This window comes from Chiloscyllium plagiosum, unplaced genomic scaffold (genome assembly GCF_037043375.1).
Source record: "Chiloscyllium plagiosum isolate Xiang-an unplaced genomic scaffold, Cpla_swu_hap1 HiC_scaffold_11, whole genome shotgun sequence".
Lineage (NCBI taxonomy): Eukaryota > Metazoa > Chordata > Chondrichthyes > Orectolobiformes > Hemiscylliidae > Chiloscyllium > Chiloscyllium plagiosum.
The window spans coordinates 57,497,463-57,517,450 of NW_028270149.1; the positions used below are offsets into that span (position 1 = coordinate 57,497,463).

The 19,988-nt window shown below is 39.6% G+C and overlaps 1 protein-coding gene, 1 long non-coding RNA gene and 3 other non-coding genes across 5 annotated transcripts in view; 4 read left to right on the forward strand and 1 right to left on the reverse strand.

Moving 5' to 3' along the window:
- LOC148148804 (uncharacterized) overlaps nt 1-425 on the reverse strand; it is a 43,248-nt gene extending 42,823 nt beyond the window's left edge. The window contains exon 1 of the long non-coding RNA XR_015758666.1: nt 258-425. This is a non-coding gene — a long non-coding RNA (uncharacterized LOC148148804). The remainder of the gene's footprint in view (nt 1-257) is intronic.
- A 142-nt stretch (nt 426-567) lies between these two features.
- On the forward strand, nt 568-19,771 carry dkc1 (dyskeratosis congenita 1, dyskerin). Its single transcript, XM_043704585.2, has 16 exons — nt 568-639; nt 1,452-1,504; nt 5,217-5,303; nt 5,779-5,870; nt 6,068-6,252; nt 6,632-6,696; nt 7,663-7,789; nt 8,548-8,678; nt 9,029-9,172; nt 10,027-10,147; nt 10,396-10,514; nt 12,324-12,427; nt 13,359-13,410; nt 17,055-17,198; nt 17,960-18,061; nt 18,759-19,771. Exons 1-16 carry the CDS (start codon nt 624-626, stop codon nt 18,816-18,818), a joined length of 1,602 nt encoding a protein of 533 aa, XP_043560520.1. The 5' UTR covers nt 568-623; the 3' UTR covers nt 18,819-19,771.
- On the forward strand, nt 7,186-7,425 carry LOC122557580 (small nucleolar RNA SNORD17). The gene has a single exon (XR_006313880.2). It is a non-coding gene; the product is annotated as a small nucleolar RNA SNORD17 (small nucleolar RNA).
- On the forward strand, nt 8,331-8,406 carry LOC122557576 (small nucleolar RNA SNORD83). The gene has a single exon (XR_006313877.1). It is a non-coding gene; the product is annotated as a small nucleolar RNA SNORD83 (small nucleolar RNA).
- On the forward strand, nt 8,828-8,961 carry LOC122557579 (small nucleolar RNA SNORA36 family). Its single transcript, XR_006313879.1, has one exon. It is a non-coding gene; the product is annotated as a small nucleolar RNA SNORA36 family (small nucleolar RNA).
- Nucleotides 19,772-19,988: the final 217 nt, after the last annotated feature.

Below are 19,988 nucleotides of genomic sequence, written 5' to 3' on the forward strand. Positions count from 1 at the left end.
TGTGCAGACTTTGCACATTCTTCGTGTCTGCACGGGTTTCCTCCTGCAGTCCTAAGATGTGCGGTTTAGTTGGATTGACCATGGAAAATAAGGATAGGATTGGGGTCTGGGTTAGTCTTAGAAGAGTCGTGTGGACTGATGGGCCGAATGGCCTGCTTTCACGCTGTTAGGAATTGTACGATTTTATAAATATTACCCGTATTTTATCCAAGAGCATTTGCGAGCAATCATGGTTTTTACATCTCCAACACACTGACCATGTTTCTCCTTCTCATTTTCACCTTTGCCATGCACCATAATCATTCAGCATCTAATTTCTCCTGCGTTCCAAACTTCGAAAAATCTTTGCTTTTTCCCTTGCCGTAACTTTGTGTTTAAAAATTTGGATGTCTGACAATAAGTCAAAATCTTGGCCTGCTGAAATTTTTTCTGTACTTTTTTTGTCGGGGTTGGGTAATAATGCGTGTACAGCAGCATCAACAGCATCTTCTTAGTGCCAGCACTGGGCATGCGCCGACCCGCCCTGTAATTGACATGCGCATTGCGGTGCATTCTGGGGTGGGACGTTAATTGACACGCGCGGAGTGAAGCGCGCTCCTTCATTTGGTGATCAGCGCGAGAAGATGGCGGACGGAGATGGTAAAGGCCCGTATCGGATTTAATAGGGCAGCAGAGAACGATCTGCATTTGCAGGCTCGTTTAAAGGGAGGAGTGAAGCTGGCAGCGCGGTGGCTTGAGGGCATTGCATCTCACCGGCAAGGAGGGGGCGGAGGGAAGGGAGGGAGGTAGCCGCCGTGGCCTGGTAGTTGGGGGTTTCCTCGCGCCCCTGCAGCTGACCCCAATTCCCCGCGATCTCTGCTCGCGGTCAGCGGTCACTCGGTGGCTGGGGGGGTGTCGCCAGCGTTTCCCTGGGCTCTGGCTGGGAAATAGGTAACGAGCGATGTTGGGTGTTGGACACGTGGCTGGGCCGCACCGCATGGCGCCGGGCCTGGCAGCTCGCTTTGCTGTTTGCCATCGCCACGAGTTTGCGGGCTCATGCACTACTGTGCAGTGCGTGGTTGGCAAGCTGCTTTCTGAGATTGAATGCTGTAGTGGATGCGACATGCGTTTCCAACCAACGTGTGCATTGTAATGTCTGCCTCGCGTTGAATTCACATCCTTCTACACGAGGGTGACTTATACAAAGAGTCCGGAATTCACTTCATGTAAACTCCGACCCAGATAACTGACCAGCGGCCTTGTTTTCGCTGGCTTAGTGGTCACCCCACATAATATAACCGAGGGAACAACCACGTGGCAACTAATAGTAACTTTCTTTTGATTGTATGTCTCAAAATGTTAAAGGCCGTTAATAAGCGCATGCATTTTGACAAACTTTACTGGACACCCAGTGACATGAGAATCTTCAGTTTTGTAGAGGAATTCTAACCAGGTCTGTTTGTCGGTTGCAGCAGCTTTTAAAAAACAGAAGAAGCAAAGGAAGAAAAGCGGGGAAGGAATTGGGGTAGGTATTTAACCCTTTGATGGAGTGCAAAATTGAATTTGTGTTACTGTCTGAAATTATGCAAGAAGTGAAGCAAGGAGCAAAATTTGGGAGGGATGGGGGTGACATAAATGCAGTCTCTGCAAGGAAGCTCACGGTACTAAGAGCTGATAAATCCCTTAGATATGATGGGTAGCATCGTAGGGTATTAAAAGAAGGAGATGTTGGCGACACTGGCAGTCGTGTTCCAAGAGTGCTTAGACCATGGAAGTGTCCTGGGTGAGACTGGATAAATGCCAATATGACACTTTTTTTCAAAGAGGGATGGAGACAAAACCCTGATACCTCCGTAGTTGGGTTAACATCTGGAATTGGAAAAAGCTGATTCTAAAGCAAAGGTCTTTAGAAATGCATATTAAATTCAAATTGATTTGACATGAGATCATGAAGGGATATTCAGAACTGGCATTGATTTAAATTCTTTGTGGAGGTACAGTTGTGAGCCAATAAACACACTGATATTTGGATTTTCCAAACCTAATCAATAGGGTAATGTGCATAAGGCTACTTAATAGGATAAGTGGCGACAGTATTGTGCATCATGCATTAGCGTGAGGAAAGAATTGGCTAACTAATATAAGACAGTGTTGAGATAAGAATTTTCAGGCTGTCAAGCTATAACTAGGTTAAAAATCGCACAACACCAGGTTATAGTCCAACAGGTTTAATTGGAAGCACACTAGTTTTCGGAGCGACGCTCCTTCAGGACAATCACCTGATGAAGGAGCGTCGCTCCGAAAGCTAGTGTGCTTCCAATTAAACCTGTTGGACTATAACCTGGTGTTGTTGTGATTTTTAACTTGGTACACCCCAGTCCAACACCAGCATCTCCAAATCAAGCTATAACTACTGTGTCCCATAGGGATCAGTGCTGGGTCCACAGTTTACAATCTATAAATGACTTGGATGACAAAGTCTGTAGAGCAATGTAGACAAATTAAATGAGTGTACAGAAACTTGCAGATGGTAAGAAATTAGGTTATATATTTTGCAAAAAAACACAGGATTAAAAATTTTTCAGTGGAGGAATACTGCAGGGATCTGCAGCGCAGGGATTTGAATCTCGTCATGACTTAATCACAAGTTCAACAGGTAAAAGGGAAGGCAAATGGAATTTTGGTCTTTGTATCAAAGAGAATGGAGTATAAATATAGAGACATTTGGTCAAACTAAGCAAGCTATTGGGATCCAGTTTGAACCCTGTTATCTAAGGAAAAGATGTATTGGTGTTGACGACACTTCAGGAAAGGGTCACTAGCTTGGCATCGTGCTAGTGCATTTTCTTATGGGGCGAGGTTCAGTGGATTCGGAGTTTGAAAATGGGCAGCGACCTCATTGAATCATATATGTTTCTTGGCAGAGTAGATGTAAAGGGGTTGTTTCATTGAGGGTGGTGAAACTGGAATTTTTCACTATGGAGGGCTGAGCCATTAAAAATGTCTTTCGTGGTCTTGAATATATTTGATGTTGAGGTGCTGCTGTTGGACTGGGGAGGACAAAGTCAAAAATCATACAACAGGTTAACATCCCAACTAGTTTATTTGGAAATACTGGCTTTCAGAGCACTGTTCCTTCATCAGGTAATTAGTGGGGTAGGATCATAAGACACAGAATATACCTTGGGTTCATGTCACACTACAGGTGACTGCAGTACACTATATACTTTCATACACACACAGACCCTCTCTCAGATACATACACCTTCTATGCTCTCACCCATGCATACACCCTCTCACAGGCTTATACTCCTTCACACTCATGCACACACTCTCTTTTCTCCCCCCACCCCAACTCTCTCATATACATATGTACCCTCTGTGTGCTGAATTTGTGTTTGCTCAAAAAACACAACATTTTATCAATTCCTACTTTGGGAATAGAACCAGTCAAATTCAAGCTTGGAATACAGACAGAATCTAACCTCACACCTTTAATATATTGTCTGAGCTGAGATGTCACTTTTTAAAAATAAAACCTTAAGTTATCTGGAGAATGTGACTTAAAATAAGTTCTGGGATTTACATATTAATGAACCAAACACTGAAACCCATTCTAAAAGTTGAAAGACTTAACAGCAATTTAGGTTTGTTAAGTACATTGTTTTAATTGCATGACACTGATCTTTTGCTATAAATTCTATGTCTTATGATCCTGCCCCACTAGTTAGCTGATGAAGGAGCAACTCTGAAAGCTAGTACTTCCAAATTGACCTGTTGGACTATAACCTGGTGTTGTGTGATTTTTAACTTTGAATATAATTAATGAGGGAACTCGAATTTAGAAAAGGCAAGACTGTCTTAGAGTCGTACAGCACGGAAACAGGCCCTCCAATCCATCCAGTCTATACCAAACATAATCCCAAACTAAACTATTCCTACCTGCCTGCTCCTGGCCATATCCCTCCAAACCTTTTCTATTCATGTACTTGTCTAAAGGTTGTAATTGGGTCCACAACCATCACTTCCGCAGAAAATTCATTGCAAGTGCGAACCATCCTCTTTTTTTTAAAATGTGTTTTTAAAATCTTTCTCCCCATACCTTTAAAATGTCCCTCGTCTTGAAATCCTCCATCCTAGGGAAAATACATTGCTATTAATCTTATCTATGCGCCTGATGATTTTATAAACTTTAAGATCACCCCTCAACCTCCTATGTTCCAGAGAAAAATGTTCCAGCATTCCAGCCTTTCTTTATAACTCAAAACTTCCACACATCGCTGCTACGTCCTAAATGATGGATGCTAGACTGTTGTTTCTAGATTTCCGCCACCCTCCATTCTTGGAGCTGTTGCATTTGCAATATTTCCAGTCATTGAACCTTTAAAAAGGTATTTTTCGAAAATTATAGTTGTTTTAGGGAAGCTTTTCATTAACAATAAATAACTGATGCTAATATTAGATTTTTTTCCAATAATTTCAACTTTGCATTGTGAGAAACAGCATGTGGAACATGAGGCTTTCCACAAAGAGAGATCAGTTTAAACTGTAGGGTTTCCAGAATGCTTTAGGTTTGGAGGCAAAGGCTATGAGGCTGTCCAAACTGCTATAATTCATTTACCTATTGTAATGAATCATAAGTAGCCTTGCCAATGTCATTGACTATCCATGTTTATAAACCTGTCATTGATGGGTTTAGCTTTATTGGTTGAAAACTTAAGCAGATTTGAGAGGGAGAAGTGTGAATTGCTAAATGTAGAAGTGTAAAGCAGGGAGGAGGATGAGCTGGAGGCAGGAAAGATTGTAAATCAAAATTTAATGATGTAAAAGCCAAGGGCTTGAATATAGTAAAGGAGCATGGGTCCAGATGAGGTGTGAATTCCTCCGTTACTACTGTCCAAATGCATGAGACGAATAAAGAAAGCCAAAACCAACAAAAGAACAGAAACAAAATTGAGGAAAAAGATATAATCTGACATGGTTGAATTCTATAATGAACAGAGAAGACTGTAAAGTCTCCAGTTAGAAGATGAGTTCCTGTTCCTCAACTTGGAGCTGCCATGTGTTTTCATCATTTTCTGTTTTTATATCATAATACCAGAATATGTGTAACATATTGGACCTGATGTAGATGGCAGCTCTTGTGTTAGGCAAGGTATTTTGTTGTACTGCTGGTGGTGGAGGGAGTATGTTATGTTAATGAACTTGAAAGTCAGCACTCTTTCTTATGCTTCCAGAGCATCCAACAGGAGACAGACTTTCTAATCGAACCACAGACAAAAACAGTGAAACTAGACACATCTCATTGGCCTTTGTTGCTAAAGGTAATCTCATTTAAATGTGCAGTTCTGATTATATTTATGTATTAATCTACAGATAGTTTGTGAATGTGTTATGGTCATGTTTATATCCGTTTACGTTCATTTTGTTTGCACGTGAAATAGAATTCCTTACCCTGATTTGAAGAAATGTTATATCTTATCTGACCTGCTGGAGGTCATTGGGTTCCAACTTACTTCAAGCAGTTAAGTAATCCAGTCTAGTTAAAAGACACTAAAAGAATACCACATTGCATTTGTGAAATTAGACTAAATTTGCCAGTTCCATTGTTCCCTAGCATTATTTGAAAAAAATGATGATACTTCTCCATATGTTAGGGTCAATATTTAGTTTTCATCTATGTCACTGAAAGATCGCATGAGTTGCAAGGTCTTGCTACATCTATATTAGTGCAGTGTTCAACAGATTGAAGCCACATACGAGCAAGTTCTTTATTGAGCCCAATCTTTTGTCTTACAGAATTTTGACAAGCTTAATGTGCGGACAACACATTACACTCCTATTCCAAATGGCTGCTCACCACTTAAAAGGGAAATTTCTGAATACGTAAGGTATGTTTACAATCCAAGATGAGGCATTACTGAAGCTAGTGTGTTGTAGCTGCCTTGTCTGTTTATGAAATGTTGCTGTTGATAGTGGGGTGGGGACAAGAAAGGTGACGTTTTTAGAAGGAATTAAAGAACCGAAAATAATTATTGATCTTTCATGGCTGCTAAAAGGCACATTGATACAAGTTACATTTTGGCAGGTCAGGATTTATTAACCTTGATAAACCAGCAAACCCATCATCGCATGAAGTTGTGGCATGGATACGCAGGATTCTGCGGGTGGAAAAGACTGGTCACAGTGGAACGTTGGATCCCAAAGTGACCGGGTGTCTAATTGTTTGTATAGAACGAGCAACGCGGCTAGTCAAATCCCAGCAGAGTGCTGGTAAGTGGCTTCCTTTACTAACCTGTCTGGTTGCAGCATAATACTTCTGCCTTTTTGGAAAATCACATATGTTGCATTAAGTTTGATCGCTAATTTAATTTTTTCATTTTCATCTCTGATGTTGAAATCTCAAATTGATCTGAAACCAATGCTGTTTTCATTACTTTCTGCCACAGTGCAGCAAAATTCTTGTACGTGGCTTCGCTTGAATTTGTTATTTATGAAGAATTTAGGATCTCTTAATCCCACTAAAGAATTACTATCAGGTCAATGCAATTTTTATAAGGGACTGCTTCTGTTTGAGGCTCATTGATATCACAGTTTGTGATACAGTAACTGACGTGGCCTGTCCTGACGACTCTTGTGCTATTAATTGTAGGCAAAGAGTACGTGGGAATTGTTCGGCTGCACAATGCTATTGAAAATGAACATCAACTTAGCCGGGTAAGTAGGCCTGTATTGTTTTGTCTTCTTAGGGTTCTTCCAAACTTAAAATTTCAAGTTACTTCATTAAAGATTCTGCAGGGCTTTTGAGGAAAGGGAAAGAAACTGCTATCCTTACCTCGTCTACATGTGACTCTAGATCTGTAGTAATGTGGTTGACTCTTTGCTGCCCTCTGGGCAATTAAGGATGGGTAATAAATACTGGCATAAGGCAGTGTTACCCACAATGTGTAAATTAACTTTCAAAATTGAATGCTATATGGGAGTTATAGGAGCAGTATGGGTTTCTTATTATTGTATTTCTCAGGTTACCCAAGCTGACAGTTGACACGGAGGTAGGGATGCAAACATATTTCAAGTGACGTGAATAAATTACTTGATCTGTGCTAATCCCAAAGTTGTGCTAGTGAAGATCGTGTTTGTTCATCCCTATTCCAAGACTGGCTTATTCTATCTCTTGTTTTATCTGTTAAGTGCTTTATTGTGTACGTGAAATGATGAATAAGTTTATCCATTCGCCGAGTGATGCTAACCACTTGCATTGCAGCACACTGAGTCTTGTTTAAGGCTCTGGGTGAAATACATTTATCTTGTGCCATGTAATCTTTTGGCGTTCTGCTGAGAAGTTACTGGTCCCTGATTGCGTGTATGTGGATGTGAGATGGTTTGGCAGGATTTGAATCCTTTTGGGATCTAATTCTACTAAGATGAATGATGCAATCTGATCACGTACATAAATAGTTCTAAATGGTCTTAACTCCTGGCTATGTGTTAGAGGTATTGTGGTTAAAATTTCAAGTTATGAATGTATTATGATTTTAACATGTAGTTCAGTATTGTATTACAAAAATTCAAGGTTAATTTCAATGTTGTGAATAACTAATTTTAATGGAGTGATTATATCTGTCGATTTATACTTGACTTGCTCAGCACTGTTATGTAAACCTTCGTGCATTTCTCATTTAGGGCTTGGAGATGCTGACTGGAGCCTTATTCCAACGTCCACCTCTAATTGCTGCTGTCAAGAGACAATTAAGAGTCCGGACTGTCTACAATAGTAAACTAGTTGAGTATGATCCAGAGAGACGGTTAGGTGAGTGTTTGCAGTAATCTAAACCATTTACAGCTATATGGCATATTTAGTAGAAAGTTTTCACAGGTTTATGAATTGTGGGAGTTCTCTGCCTCAGAAGATTATTGATACCCCATGTTGAATAAGGTTGGAGGAAGCAAGATTTTGGTTATGCGCATTGAAGGGATATGGGGAGTGAGTTAAGCCTGTGGAGGTTTACAAGTCCTATGTGCGAATTTTCATGTTGTGACATTGCTAGACTAGGGCTAAAATAGATTAGAGAGCACTGGTAATGGGTGAATGTAAATTGGGAATTTTGACTGGTGAGCACAAGCTTGCGACATGCTCATGCTTCTAGCCTCTAAGATATTATCCAGGAGACACTTGAACAGCAGCAAATGCGTTTAGGCAGGTAATGTTTCAGGAAATTTAGCAATTAAACAGTGTGAAATTTCCCATCTTATTATGTGACTGTCACCAGAAAAGTGATGTATAGTTCAAAAGATCCAATCCAAAGCAATTGGTTTATAATGGAAGCTCATGCTTGCCAAGTTGCTTTCTAGCCACATGATGCTACAGAGATGACATTAGCACACTGTGCAAAGATGACTTCTATCTATCACCCTTGACTGATGGCTATGCACCTTGGCTTGTTATTAGATGTTGTATGCTGTGTGGTGCAAGTGTGGCAATTTCTTCATTTAACCAAACTTAAAATTGCCTTGCTGAATATGGTAGTATTTGTATATAGCCTCTATTGCTTTCATGTCTGTTTCTAGGAATTTTTTGGGTGAGCTGTGAAGCAGGGACCTATATCAGAACACTGTGTGTACATCTTGGCCTGTTGCTTGGAGTTGGAGGTCAAATGCAGGAACTGAGAAGAGTACGATCTGGTGTAAACAGTGAAATGGTAGGAATGCCACTCTACTACATTAGGGAACATTTGAATTGCCTGAAGTGGTCTTTTGGTTCTAGTTTGGTTACCACAACAGTGGTAGCATATTTTAATAAACGTGTAATGCAATGCCTAATGTTTCTATTGTCTTAAATTCTGGCTGATCCCAAAGTGTTGAGTTCAGTACAGGTTACTTTGCTCCTGCACTGGTAATTTAACTTTGGAAAAGTGAAAAGCCTTGGGGTTGTTACACTTGATGGCAATATGTGCCCTCATAGGGGCACTCTTGGCTTGACAGTTTTTTTTTGGAAATCCTTTTATGTTTGTCGGTAACTTGAGTGCTACGTTTTGCTTTAAAACTTCAGGATAACATGGTAACGATGCATGATGTTTTGGATGCCCAGTGGCAGTACGATCACAACAAGGACGAGACCTATCTGCGTCGTGTCATCTATCCCCTTGAAAAACTGTTGGTGACTCACAAAAGGCTTGTTATGAAGGATAGTGCAGTAAGTACAGAAGCATAAAGCACGATGTTTGGAAATAATTTGCTTACCTAGCAGTTATTAACAATTTAGTCAGTTGCAATTGAACAAAGGAGCCCTAGCAAAATTGGAATCAATGGGAATCAGGGGCAGCAGATAAATTGGAACACTACCACTTGCAAGTCCATTCACTACCTGGACTTGGAAACTTATTGCTGTTCCTTCACTGCTGGGTCAAAAATTCTGGAATTCTCTCCCTAAGGGCATTGTGGGTCTCTCTAGGGCACAGGGATTGCAGTAGTTCGGGAACGCAGCTTACCCACTGCCTTCTCGAGGGTGGCTTGTTATGGGCAGTAAATGCTGGCCACCTAGTGACACCCACATCTCAGGAGTGAATAAATATTTTTTAAAAGATCAAAGTGAAGACTTTATACAAAAAGTGTTCAACTTTTTTTCTTTCTTTTGATCCTGTATGCTTCCAGCCAAACATTGACTATGTATATGTCCATAATAAATGTAACTTCACTAAAACTCCTGAGGGCAGAATGAACATGTTGGATTATAATTGCAGTTTGTTATTTTATGGTTGGGATTGTGATGGTTGTAAATGGCTGTGAAACTCTACGTTAGTTCATAACATTCTCCAAGAAAGGCCAACAATTCTTATTGAGCTGTCGCTAATTGATGTGCAGTTAGAGTGCTGAACCTGTTTATTTTCAATATGGAACTCATTTGAATGCATTGAGCTTAAAGAAAATCTTTTGATTCATTTAATAGAACTATTTAACCACTGTGATGCTCTCTCCAAAATTTGAAACTTGGTTAGCCACTTACTTTTGTTCTAGAATTTATCTTTAAATGATTTGTTCTTTTGCTAGGTAAATGCTATTTGTTATGGTGCCAAGATTATGCTTCCAGGTCTGCTGCGTTATGAAGATGGAATTGAGGTGAACCAGGAGATCGTTGTTGTGACAACAAAGGGCGAAGCCATTTGTATTGGTAACAGAACTTAAAATTAAAATAACTTTTTTTTGCGATAATTTGGAAATTGCTTGTTGTCCAATCATTCTTTAAAATCCAAGTTTGATGAACTGCCTTGTTATCTGTTGTGAACTACGTTGTTTCTGAATGCAAATCTCTATGGTGGTGGGCAGTGTAATTGTGTTGTATAAATTCAATGAGTTTTAAAAGTGATGCTCAGAAGCTCACTATGATACATTTTTGTTTCTGTCTGTTTTATATGGCAGCAATAGCATTAATGACAACAGCAGTAATATCAACATGTGACCATGGTGTTGTAGCAAAGATTAAACGAGTGATCATGGAACGGGATACATATCCACGTAAGTGGGGCCTGGGACCAAAGGTAAGCCAAATTTCTTTCCATTTGCATAGGATCCAGAGCAAAGCTTTCCAAACCCAGTGGGGTTGCAAACAGAAGTAGTTGCATGGAACTGTGACCAAGTGTGAATAACCATTTTGGCCATTTGTGAATAACCATTGGCCATACACAATATTTTTGAAAAATAATAGTTTGAGATTGCAGGCTCAGGCAGCAGTAGCTGCATGGAGCAGTAAATTAAGAAACATATTTGTAAGGAGGTCTCTTTTATCTGTAAAAGCAATAGAGTGGTTATAGTAGGGGATGTAACTTTAAAAGACTGGGGACTGCCATAGTGTTAAGGGTTTAATGGTGAGGAATTAGTGTACAAGACAATTTTCTGATTCACTATGTGAATGTACCTACTAGAGAAGGTGCAAAACTTGACCTATCTCTGGGAAATAAGGCAGGGCAGGTCATAGAGAAATACCTGATGGAAACACTCCCTTCAGTCCAACTCGTCCATGCTAACCAGATCTCCCAATCCAATCTAGTCCCACCTGCCAGCACCTGGCGCATATCCCTCCAAATCCTTCCTATTCATATACCCATTCAGATGCCTTTTAAATGTTGCAATTATACCAGCCTCCACCACTTCCTCTGGCAGCTCATTCCATACATGCCACCACCCTCTGCGACAAAAAGTTGCCCCATAGGTTTCGTTTATATCTTTCCCCCCTCACCCTAAACCTATGCCCTCTTGTTCTGGACTCCCCGACCCAGGGAAAAGACTTTGTCTATTTATCCTATCCATGCCCCTTATGATTTTATAAACCTCTTAAGGTCACCACTCAGCCACCAACACACCAGGGAAAACAGCCCTAGCTTATTAGACCTCTCCCTATAGCTGACATCCTCCAACCCTGGCAACATCCTTTCCGATAGGAAGGAGACCAGAATTGCACGCAATATTCAAACAGTAGCTTAACCAATGTCCTGTACAGCCACAACATGATCTCCCAACTCCTGTACTCAGTACTCTGACCAATAAAGGAAAGCATACCAAACGCCGCCTTGACTATCCTACCTACCTGTGACTCCACTTTCAAGGAGCTATGAACCTGCACTCCAAGCTCTCTCTATTCAGCAACATTCTTAGATCTGCTAAGATTTGCTTTCCCAAAATGCTACATCTCGCATTTATCTAAACTAAACTCCATCTGCCATTTCTCAGCCCATTGGCACATCTGATCAAGATTCCGTTGTTATCTGAGGTAACCTTCTTCGCTGTCCTCCAACAATTCCTTCACCTCCCAATTTTAGTGTCATCTGCAAGCTTACTAACTATACCTCTTACGCTCACGTCGTTTCAAGGCATCCAACACCACTTCCTCTGTGATATCGAAATTTTTCAAGATGTCACCATCTGTTTCCCCTACATATCTTCCATGTTCTTTTCTACAGTAAACCTGGATCCAACATACTTGTTTAGTATCTCCCCCATCTCCTGTGGTTCTAAACATAGTCAGCCTTGCTGTTCTTTGACTGGTCCTATTCTCTTCCTAGTTATCCTTGCTGTTGAGTTATTGAATTTTGTCAAGGTGTAAGTTTATAGAAAATAAATTGTATTAAATGACAGCTGAAATTGTGTCATGTCTATAATTACAGAAAAGGTAAGAGACTATGTTCGTGTTCCTGAAGTCCAGTGGAAATTATTTCAATCACTTCTGAGTGTCTGATTTAAATGGCAAGGAATGTTAAAGATTTTGGCCATATTAAAATTTGTGTCGATTTTCTGTTCAACTAATGCTGGATGTAAAACAAAAATTGTAGCTACTTTTTTTTATTTTAAAGGCAAGCCAGAAGAAAATGATGATTAAGCAGGGTTTGTTAGATAAACATGGCAAACCAAATGGAAGTACTCCAGAATCGTGGAAGAAGGACTATATAGATTATACGTAAGGACTTTGTTTTCTAATTGAGAGCTTTCTATTGGGGCGTTTGGTCAGAAATCATTCTATTCCGTCATGCAGACGAAATATATTAGCTTTACCAGTAGATGGCACATTTAATATGAGCTATTTTTGATCTTGGATGGTACAGACTGCGTGAGCTCTGTGTCATGCCTGTTGTCAAGCCCAAACGATTGTTTATCTAATGTGGGTTAAATAGTTTTAAAATAATTTTGCATTTTTAGAGGTGCTTTACAGCCAGTAAAATGTACCTTTCAAACATAGCCATTGTAAAGTTGGAAATGCAGAAGTAATTTTGTGCTAAGCAGCCTCCAACAAATGATGATGTGAAAATGGTGTGATCTGTTTTAATGGTGCTGCCTGAGGGATAATATTTGCCAGGTTATGTATCTTTTGCATCAGCCCAAGGGATTAGATGAGGCTTTGGTTGAACATTTTCTGTAAAAGATGTCCCTTCCAATAATTGGAAAGTCCCATCAGTATTGACTGATGCCTGATTTGTTTTTTGGAGTGGGAATTAAATCCACTATCGTTTGCCTGAGGTACAAGTGTGCTGCCAGTTCCGCCATGACTGACATCCAAAGTCAATGTACAATGTTAGCTTGGTTAGGATTTCTTTTAAAAATTCTACTGAGCTGTGTAATAGCAGGCAGTTATCCTTTTTCAGTCTGTTGTGGCTTTAGAAGGAGTTAGTCTGCAAGAGGAAATGGAATTGCATTTTCATTCCAACCCACTTTAAGGCTGTGTTGGATTCAGCGCTTCCTAACACATTCAAACTAATGATTGCAGTTTTATTTGGTTTTTCTGGTTGCACGAGCTTGTGCGTGAATGGGAGTAAAGGAAAGTAATCTGTTTAAGTGTTTGTTGCAGGTACCTGACATCTCTTTGTAATGCTTACTGAATTATTTTTCTCTAGTCGGGGAAGTTCAACAGCACCTAATGATGCAACCCAAACGCAACCAGTGAAGGTAAGTGCTATTGAGAGTTGGAATTAGGTGCGCTGAACAACAGCATTCCATGACACTGTTGTAACCTCATCATGATATATAAAAATCAGTGACTAATTATGTTCCAATGTGTTACGGTTTTCCTCTGAAGGAAATACAGTCTGTGTTACAATTTGGTCTCCGTGTTTAGATTATTGGGCAAGAGTTGCGTGGAAGTCGGCAAATTATATGTGATGCAAATTTAGGGAAATATTGCGAATGGTGTGCAACATACTTAGTGGTCACAGAGAAATGAGTAATGTCATATTAAATTCTATTTTTAGTCTTTATCATTAGCATATTGAACATCCCCCTTAAAATATATTGGGGTAGTCAGTGGTCCAGTCTAATCAAATGTTGCCTCCTTGTAATTTCTTCCTGTGTCACTATTTTCACCCCTCAGGCTGTCACTAACTTGATTAATTTCCTATCTGAAAGTTTATCTACTTTGATTCACTTTGGACATGGAGAAAAGTGGCCCAGATTCTCTGAACTTGTGCACACAATTTAGAAACTCATTGCCTTGTATTTTCACAGATATAAATGTAAGAAATTGTCCGGAAAGAAGAAATCTAAGGGACTTGTTAAGAATGAGGAATTGAGCTAAATTAGTATTAGCAAAAAAATGCATGACCAGACATGGAAGTGCAAGTTGATAAATCCTTAGAGACTGCCTCTACTAATTTATATATCAGTGTTTAGAGGTAGCAGGTGCAAGTTAGAATTATGCAACCATTACCCCTATTTAAGAAGGGACGGAAAGAGAAAATAGCAAACTACAGATCTGGTACCCTGACATGAATTGAAGGGAAATTACTGAATCTGTTCTGAAGCACGTGATAAATGAATGGTCTGTTTGGACAGTCAAATTGGATTTGTGAAAATAGAATCAACTTGATAAACCTGCTGGAAATTTCTGGGAATGGTGCGAGCAGGTTAGATATGTTAATCAGCAAATAATACTTGGATTTTTGAAGAATTTTAATAATGGAACACTGGAGATTAGTTAATGTTCTATGTAAATTACCGCTAGCTAACTTTGTCTATGAGATTTCTTAATAAATAGCTGACCTAATCAAAAATAGCAACATTACATAACTTTACTCTATGTAGCAACAGGTCAACTTGGTTATTAGAGTCACAGAGATGTACATCGTGAAAACAGACCCTTCGGTCCAACCCGTCCATGCCGACCAGATATCCCAACCGAATCTAGTCCCACCTGCCAGCACCTGGCTCATATCTGTCCAAACCCTTCCTATTCATATACCCATCCAAATGCCTCTTAAATGTTGCAATTATACCAGCCTCCAAGACTTCCTCAGGCAGCACATTCCATACACATACCACCCTCTGCGTAAAACGTTGCCCCTTCAGTCTCTCATATCTTTCCCCTCTCACCCTAAACCTATGCCCTCTAGTTCTGGACTCCCCCACCCCAGGGAAAAGACTTTGCCTATTTATCCTGTCCATGCCCCTCATGATTTTGTAAACCTCTATAAGATCACCTCTCAGCCTCCGACGCTCCAGGGAAAACAGCCCCAGCTTGTTCAGCATCTTCCCCATAGCTCTCATCCTCCAATCCTGGCAACATCCTTTATAGATCTTTTCTGAACCCTTTCAAGTTTCACAACATCTTTCCGATAGGAAGGAGACTAGAATTGCACGCAGTATTTCAGCAGTGGCCTAACCAATGTCCTGTACAGCCGCAACATGACATCCCAACTCCTGTACTTAATACTTTGACCAATAAAGGAAACCATCTTCACTATCCTATCTACCTGCGACTCCACTTTCAAGGAGCTATGAACCTGCATTCCAAGGTCTCTTTGTTCAGCAACACTCCCTAGGACCTTAACATTAAGTGTATAAGTCCTGCTAAAATTTGCTTTTCCAAAATGCAGCACCTTATATTTATCTGAGGGTAAACTCCATCTGCCACTTCTCGGCCCATTCGCCCATCTGTTCAAGATCTTGTTGTAATCTGAGGTAACCTTCGCTGTCCACTACACCTCCAATTTTGGTGGCATCTGCAAACTTACTAACTATACCTCTTATGATTGCAACTAAATCATAAGTTTGTTTACGTTACTTTGACTTTGACTTCTTTCTAGGATTGCTTAATTGACCTATTGTTTTTGATTCCTTTTTAACAGTTTCTCCTTGTTCCTTTCATCTCAGTTTTTCCAGAAAGAGTTATTGCTGATTCTTTCAATCCCTCAACAGTTACAAGTTCTGAAATTTATGGTATCACAAGAAAAATTAGGTTAATTCTCTGGGTTGGTAGGCTTTGAGGTAGGTGGGGTTAGGTGGCTGCAGTCTATATCAATGCTGAATTATGGGAACCAAATTAATATTTCTAAGTTTGCTAATGAGACAATTATTAATACTTTGGACAGGGCAAAGAAATTTCAGAAAGGGTTGGGTGGGCAGAGTGAGTGGGCAAGAACACAGATAATGTAGATCAGTTTGAGATTGTCCAGGTTGCACTTCCATTCCTCCTATCAAAGTATTTTTTCAAAGGTTAGAGTTTGGACATCAGCATTGCCCACAGGAGCCTGGGTGACCTTGTATCTTATTTATTGAAAGCTAGTGTACAATTAGGAAGTTGTTGGTCTTGTCACTGAAGATTTGATTAACAGCAGGAAAAAAGTCTTCAATTGCGTAGAACTTTGAGACACTCAAATGGAGCATTGTGTACAGTTTTGGTCCCTTGCCTAAGGATGGGTACACTTGCTATGGGGTGAGTGCAGAAGAGGTTCTCCTGGCTAATTCCTGAGATGATACTTTGGAGAGACAATCTGTATTTTCTAGATTTGAAAAGAATGCAAGTAGATCTCATTGCAACTTACAATCGCGTTATCAAGAATTTTATATGAATGTAGAAACTATATTACCCCAGACTGAGTATATTAGAACAGTCGCAGAATAAGGGCAAGGCATTTTAGCCAAATCAGGAATTTCTTATCAAAGTTTATGTCGGTAAATTTGAAAGTGGCGTAGTTGGGGATGATCTAAATGGCAAAACTGCTGGAAGTCTCTTGTGTAGAAACAGACAATCTGAGGAAGAGTTAGCCATTCGGCCAATTGAGCCTGCTCCACCATTCAGTATGATCCTGCTGATTCTAATTCGACAGGTACTCCTGCTTTTCCCCCTTCGTGCTTTCAGTATCTAGAAATCTGTCTATTTAATTCTTAAATATATTCTGTGACTTCAGTATCTTATGTGATAGGATAGTAAACCTGTGGAATTCTCTGTTATTTAAAAGGTTTCTCCTCATTTCAATCCCAAACAGTCAACTCCTTACCCTGAGATTGTGGCCCTTTATTCTAACCAGCCAGGGGGAGCATCAGCCCTTCATACAGTCTGTCCAACCCTGTCGGAATTTCATATGCTTCAATGAAATTCTTAATCCAGGCAGTATGATGGGCTTAAGGCTTACACAGTAACCTGTGTATGTTTCTGTTTGTTTTGAAGGCTTTGGCCACCTTTGCCATACATTGTGGGTTTACCCTGTGACTGTAGAAGACTTGAGCATGCATGCACATTAGTTGGTGTCCTGATTCTCAGTCTAATGTCATCGAATTGGTTTCACTCATTGCTGTCATTTTGCATGCATTCTCAGAGAAAGAGAGAGAGTGAAAGTGAAAGTGATGAACCTGCAGTTTCCTCCACCCCCACAACACAACAATTGACGCCTGAACTGGGCAAGAAAGACAAAAAGAAGAAGAAGAAAGAAAAGAAGCAAAAGTTGTTACAAGAAACAGAGGTAAGTGTTCGTGTACTGAAGGGATGGAGATCACTCCTTGTGTATTCTGCTGACCCAGATTGAATTAATAAATTTGACTCCGTCTGGGAGAAACCTCAACAGCCTTGTATCCACATTTAGCGGTGTTTAGATCATTAGAACAAGTGTTTAGAACAAGAAATCATGAAATAGAATTCTCCCCTGTAACCCTGAATGAGATTTTTAACCATGGCTAGCCCATATAACCTGCACGTCCCTGGATACAATGGGGCATTATTTAACATGGCCAATTCACCTAACCTACATCCTTTTGGACTGAGGGAGGAAACTAGAGCATTCAAGAGGAAACACACACACACATACAAAATGCATAAACTCAACACAGGTCTGGAATTGAACCCTGGTGCCTGGTACTAAAGAAGCAGTGCTAGCCACTGTGCAACCCATAGTTATAAAATGTCAATTATAATTGACATTTCATGTTTCTTTCAGAGATATGAAAATTAATTTTATGTAATTCTTAAGTAAAGCTTCAAGTGATTATAAGTAGAGTTGTTTTTATTTGCAATGTTTTTCTGGATCTGTGGTTTTAGAAATAATGTATGAAGACTTTGTTATCTTCAGTATAGTACTTGCCATTTTATTACAGGGAGTTGCTATTCTCACTGGTTCTAGTAAATTCTTAAATTTGGATACATTAAACTACAACTCTACCGACTTACTGCATTGAATGCTTCATGTGTACTTTCAGGTTACATTTACAAGTCTTTTATTTGATACAGGTTAAGCCCGAAAGTGATAATCCAGAGCCTACCTTGCTGACACCGAAGAAGGAGAAGAAGAAAAAGAAAAAAGAGGAAAAAATTGGAGAATCTGGGACTGGGGTAAGTGTTGCCAGTAGCCCTTAGTAATAATTATTCTCATAGTTTATTTAACTTGTGTTATTGTGAAGCAACTGAATATGTTTAGTTTGCTAGGCAAAAGTGTGTACTGCAGATGCTGGAGATCAGAGTCAAGAATATAGTGCTGGAAAAGCTCAGCAGGTCAGGTAGCATCAGAGAAGCAGGAAAATTGATGTTGCGGGCAAAAGCCCCTTTTTCAGGAAAGGCTAATGAGGGGCTTTTGCCCAAAACGTCAATTTTCCTGCTTCTCTGATGCTGTCTGACCTGTTGTGCTTTTCCAGCACCACACCTTTAACTGTGTTTAGTTTGCTGTCTGACTTGAGGTCCAGCAATGTCCCTGGCGTGTATTTTTGTTTCATAAGTAGTATGCCTTTTGTGGTGCAGAAATGGCTCTTGCTGTCATTGAGTTGTATTTTGAAATCGTTACATTTCTGTTCTGTGTAGGGGATATCAAACTTTCTTCTCTGAAATGTGTCTTGTCACATTAAGATCTTTACCTGAAATCTAAATGCTACTGCTGTCTTACTTTGCTAATTTTTGTTATCCTTTTGAATAATTGGCTGTTTATTTGGCGTAGGTGGTAGTCATCACCAGTATCTGCAAACAGTTATATTGCTAAATAGTGTACTGATGTTTGCACCCATTTTATTTGTTTACTAATGTAATTGATCTTCCATAGAACACTGAAAGCTCTAAAAAGAAGAAAAAGAAAAAGGAAAAAATTGAATCAGGCGAGTGATGGAGTCGCTCACCACATCTGTGTTCAACAACCTTTCATTGGCACCTAGAGGGAGGAAGGTTCAACAATGACAGATTTTGATGCAAAAGCACCACCTCATTTCGAACCAGTGATCAGATACATTGATTTGTGTTTGAACCATACTTGTTCAATCTTTATTACCAGGTTTTTGCTCCCACGCCATCCTGTTGTGAAGATTTTATTCAAGGCATATTCACAAATTGTTTATCATTTTCATAGCTAGGCTCCAGCAAAGGTGCATTGTTCCAATTCTGTTATAAAAGTATTCATTGCAGAAAACCAGTTGTTTTGGCAGGTTGTCAGCAATTAATATAAAGCTAGCGTTGCCACTTTGCAAATATTGAATATGATGATTCTGCAAGGGGCATGTACAATATTGGTGGTAATGGAAATTGAGGTAGTGAGGCAACTCTACATTGATCTAGAACCTGCCTCACTGACTAGGGTTATAGTTGTAACTTGATGGCAAAATATGTCATATAAGTTGACATTACAATTGCTCTGAATTAGCCTGTGTTGCTTTCCTGACTCACTAGTTTGTCATTCAGTTTTAATGACATCTTAACTTTTTGTTGAAGAATGTAGCAGGTTGCTGCTCCTCCCAAAGTTGGTTTATTTAATCAGGAGAGTCTGAACAGTTAAGACTTTTGCATCCATCCATAATACAAGATTTCCCTCAAATGGGCTGAATTTGGAGGTTATTCCAATGTGAATATTCTGAATATTTTTATATTACTGATTTGTCACATTATGATTATGTACATTGTAATGAAAGTAAATGACAATTTTTAAAGCCCATTAAACTTTGCCTTACTAGATGTGCTGTGGTTTGAGTTCGACTAGTTTGAGCCAAGTGCACATCTAACTGTACAGTTATGTTAATTGTTATAGATTTTTGTTATTTTTAAACAAAAATAAATGGCTTCTTTATACTTGCTGTTCTTGTCTGTATAAAAGGTGAAGCTTCATTGTTCTCTTGCAGTGGAATATAGATGTGGAATATCAGTAAAGACTTTAATCTTTGTGGTGCTGCATATTGGCTACATTCAGACAGATTTGAGGATGTTTTATTAAATAGTTTATGCCATATTTTCCTACAAAAGGCTGGTCCACAACAATGTTTGCACAAATAGTCATGAGTTGATTCCG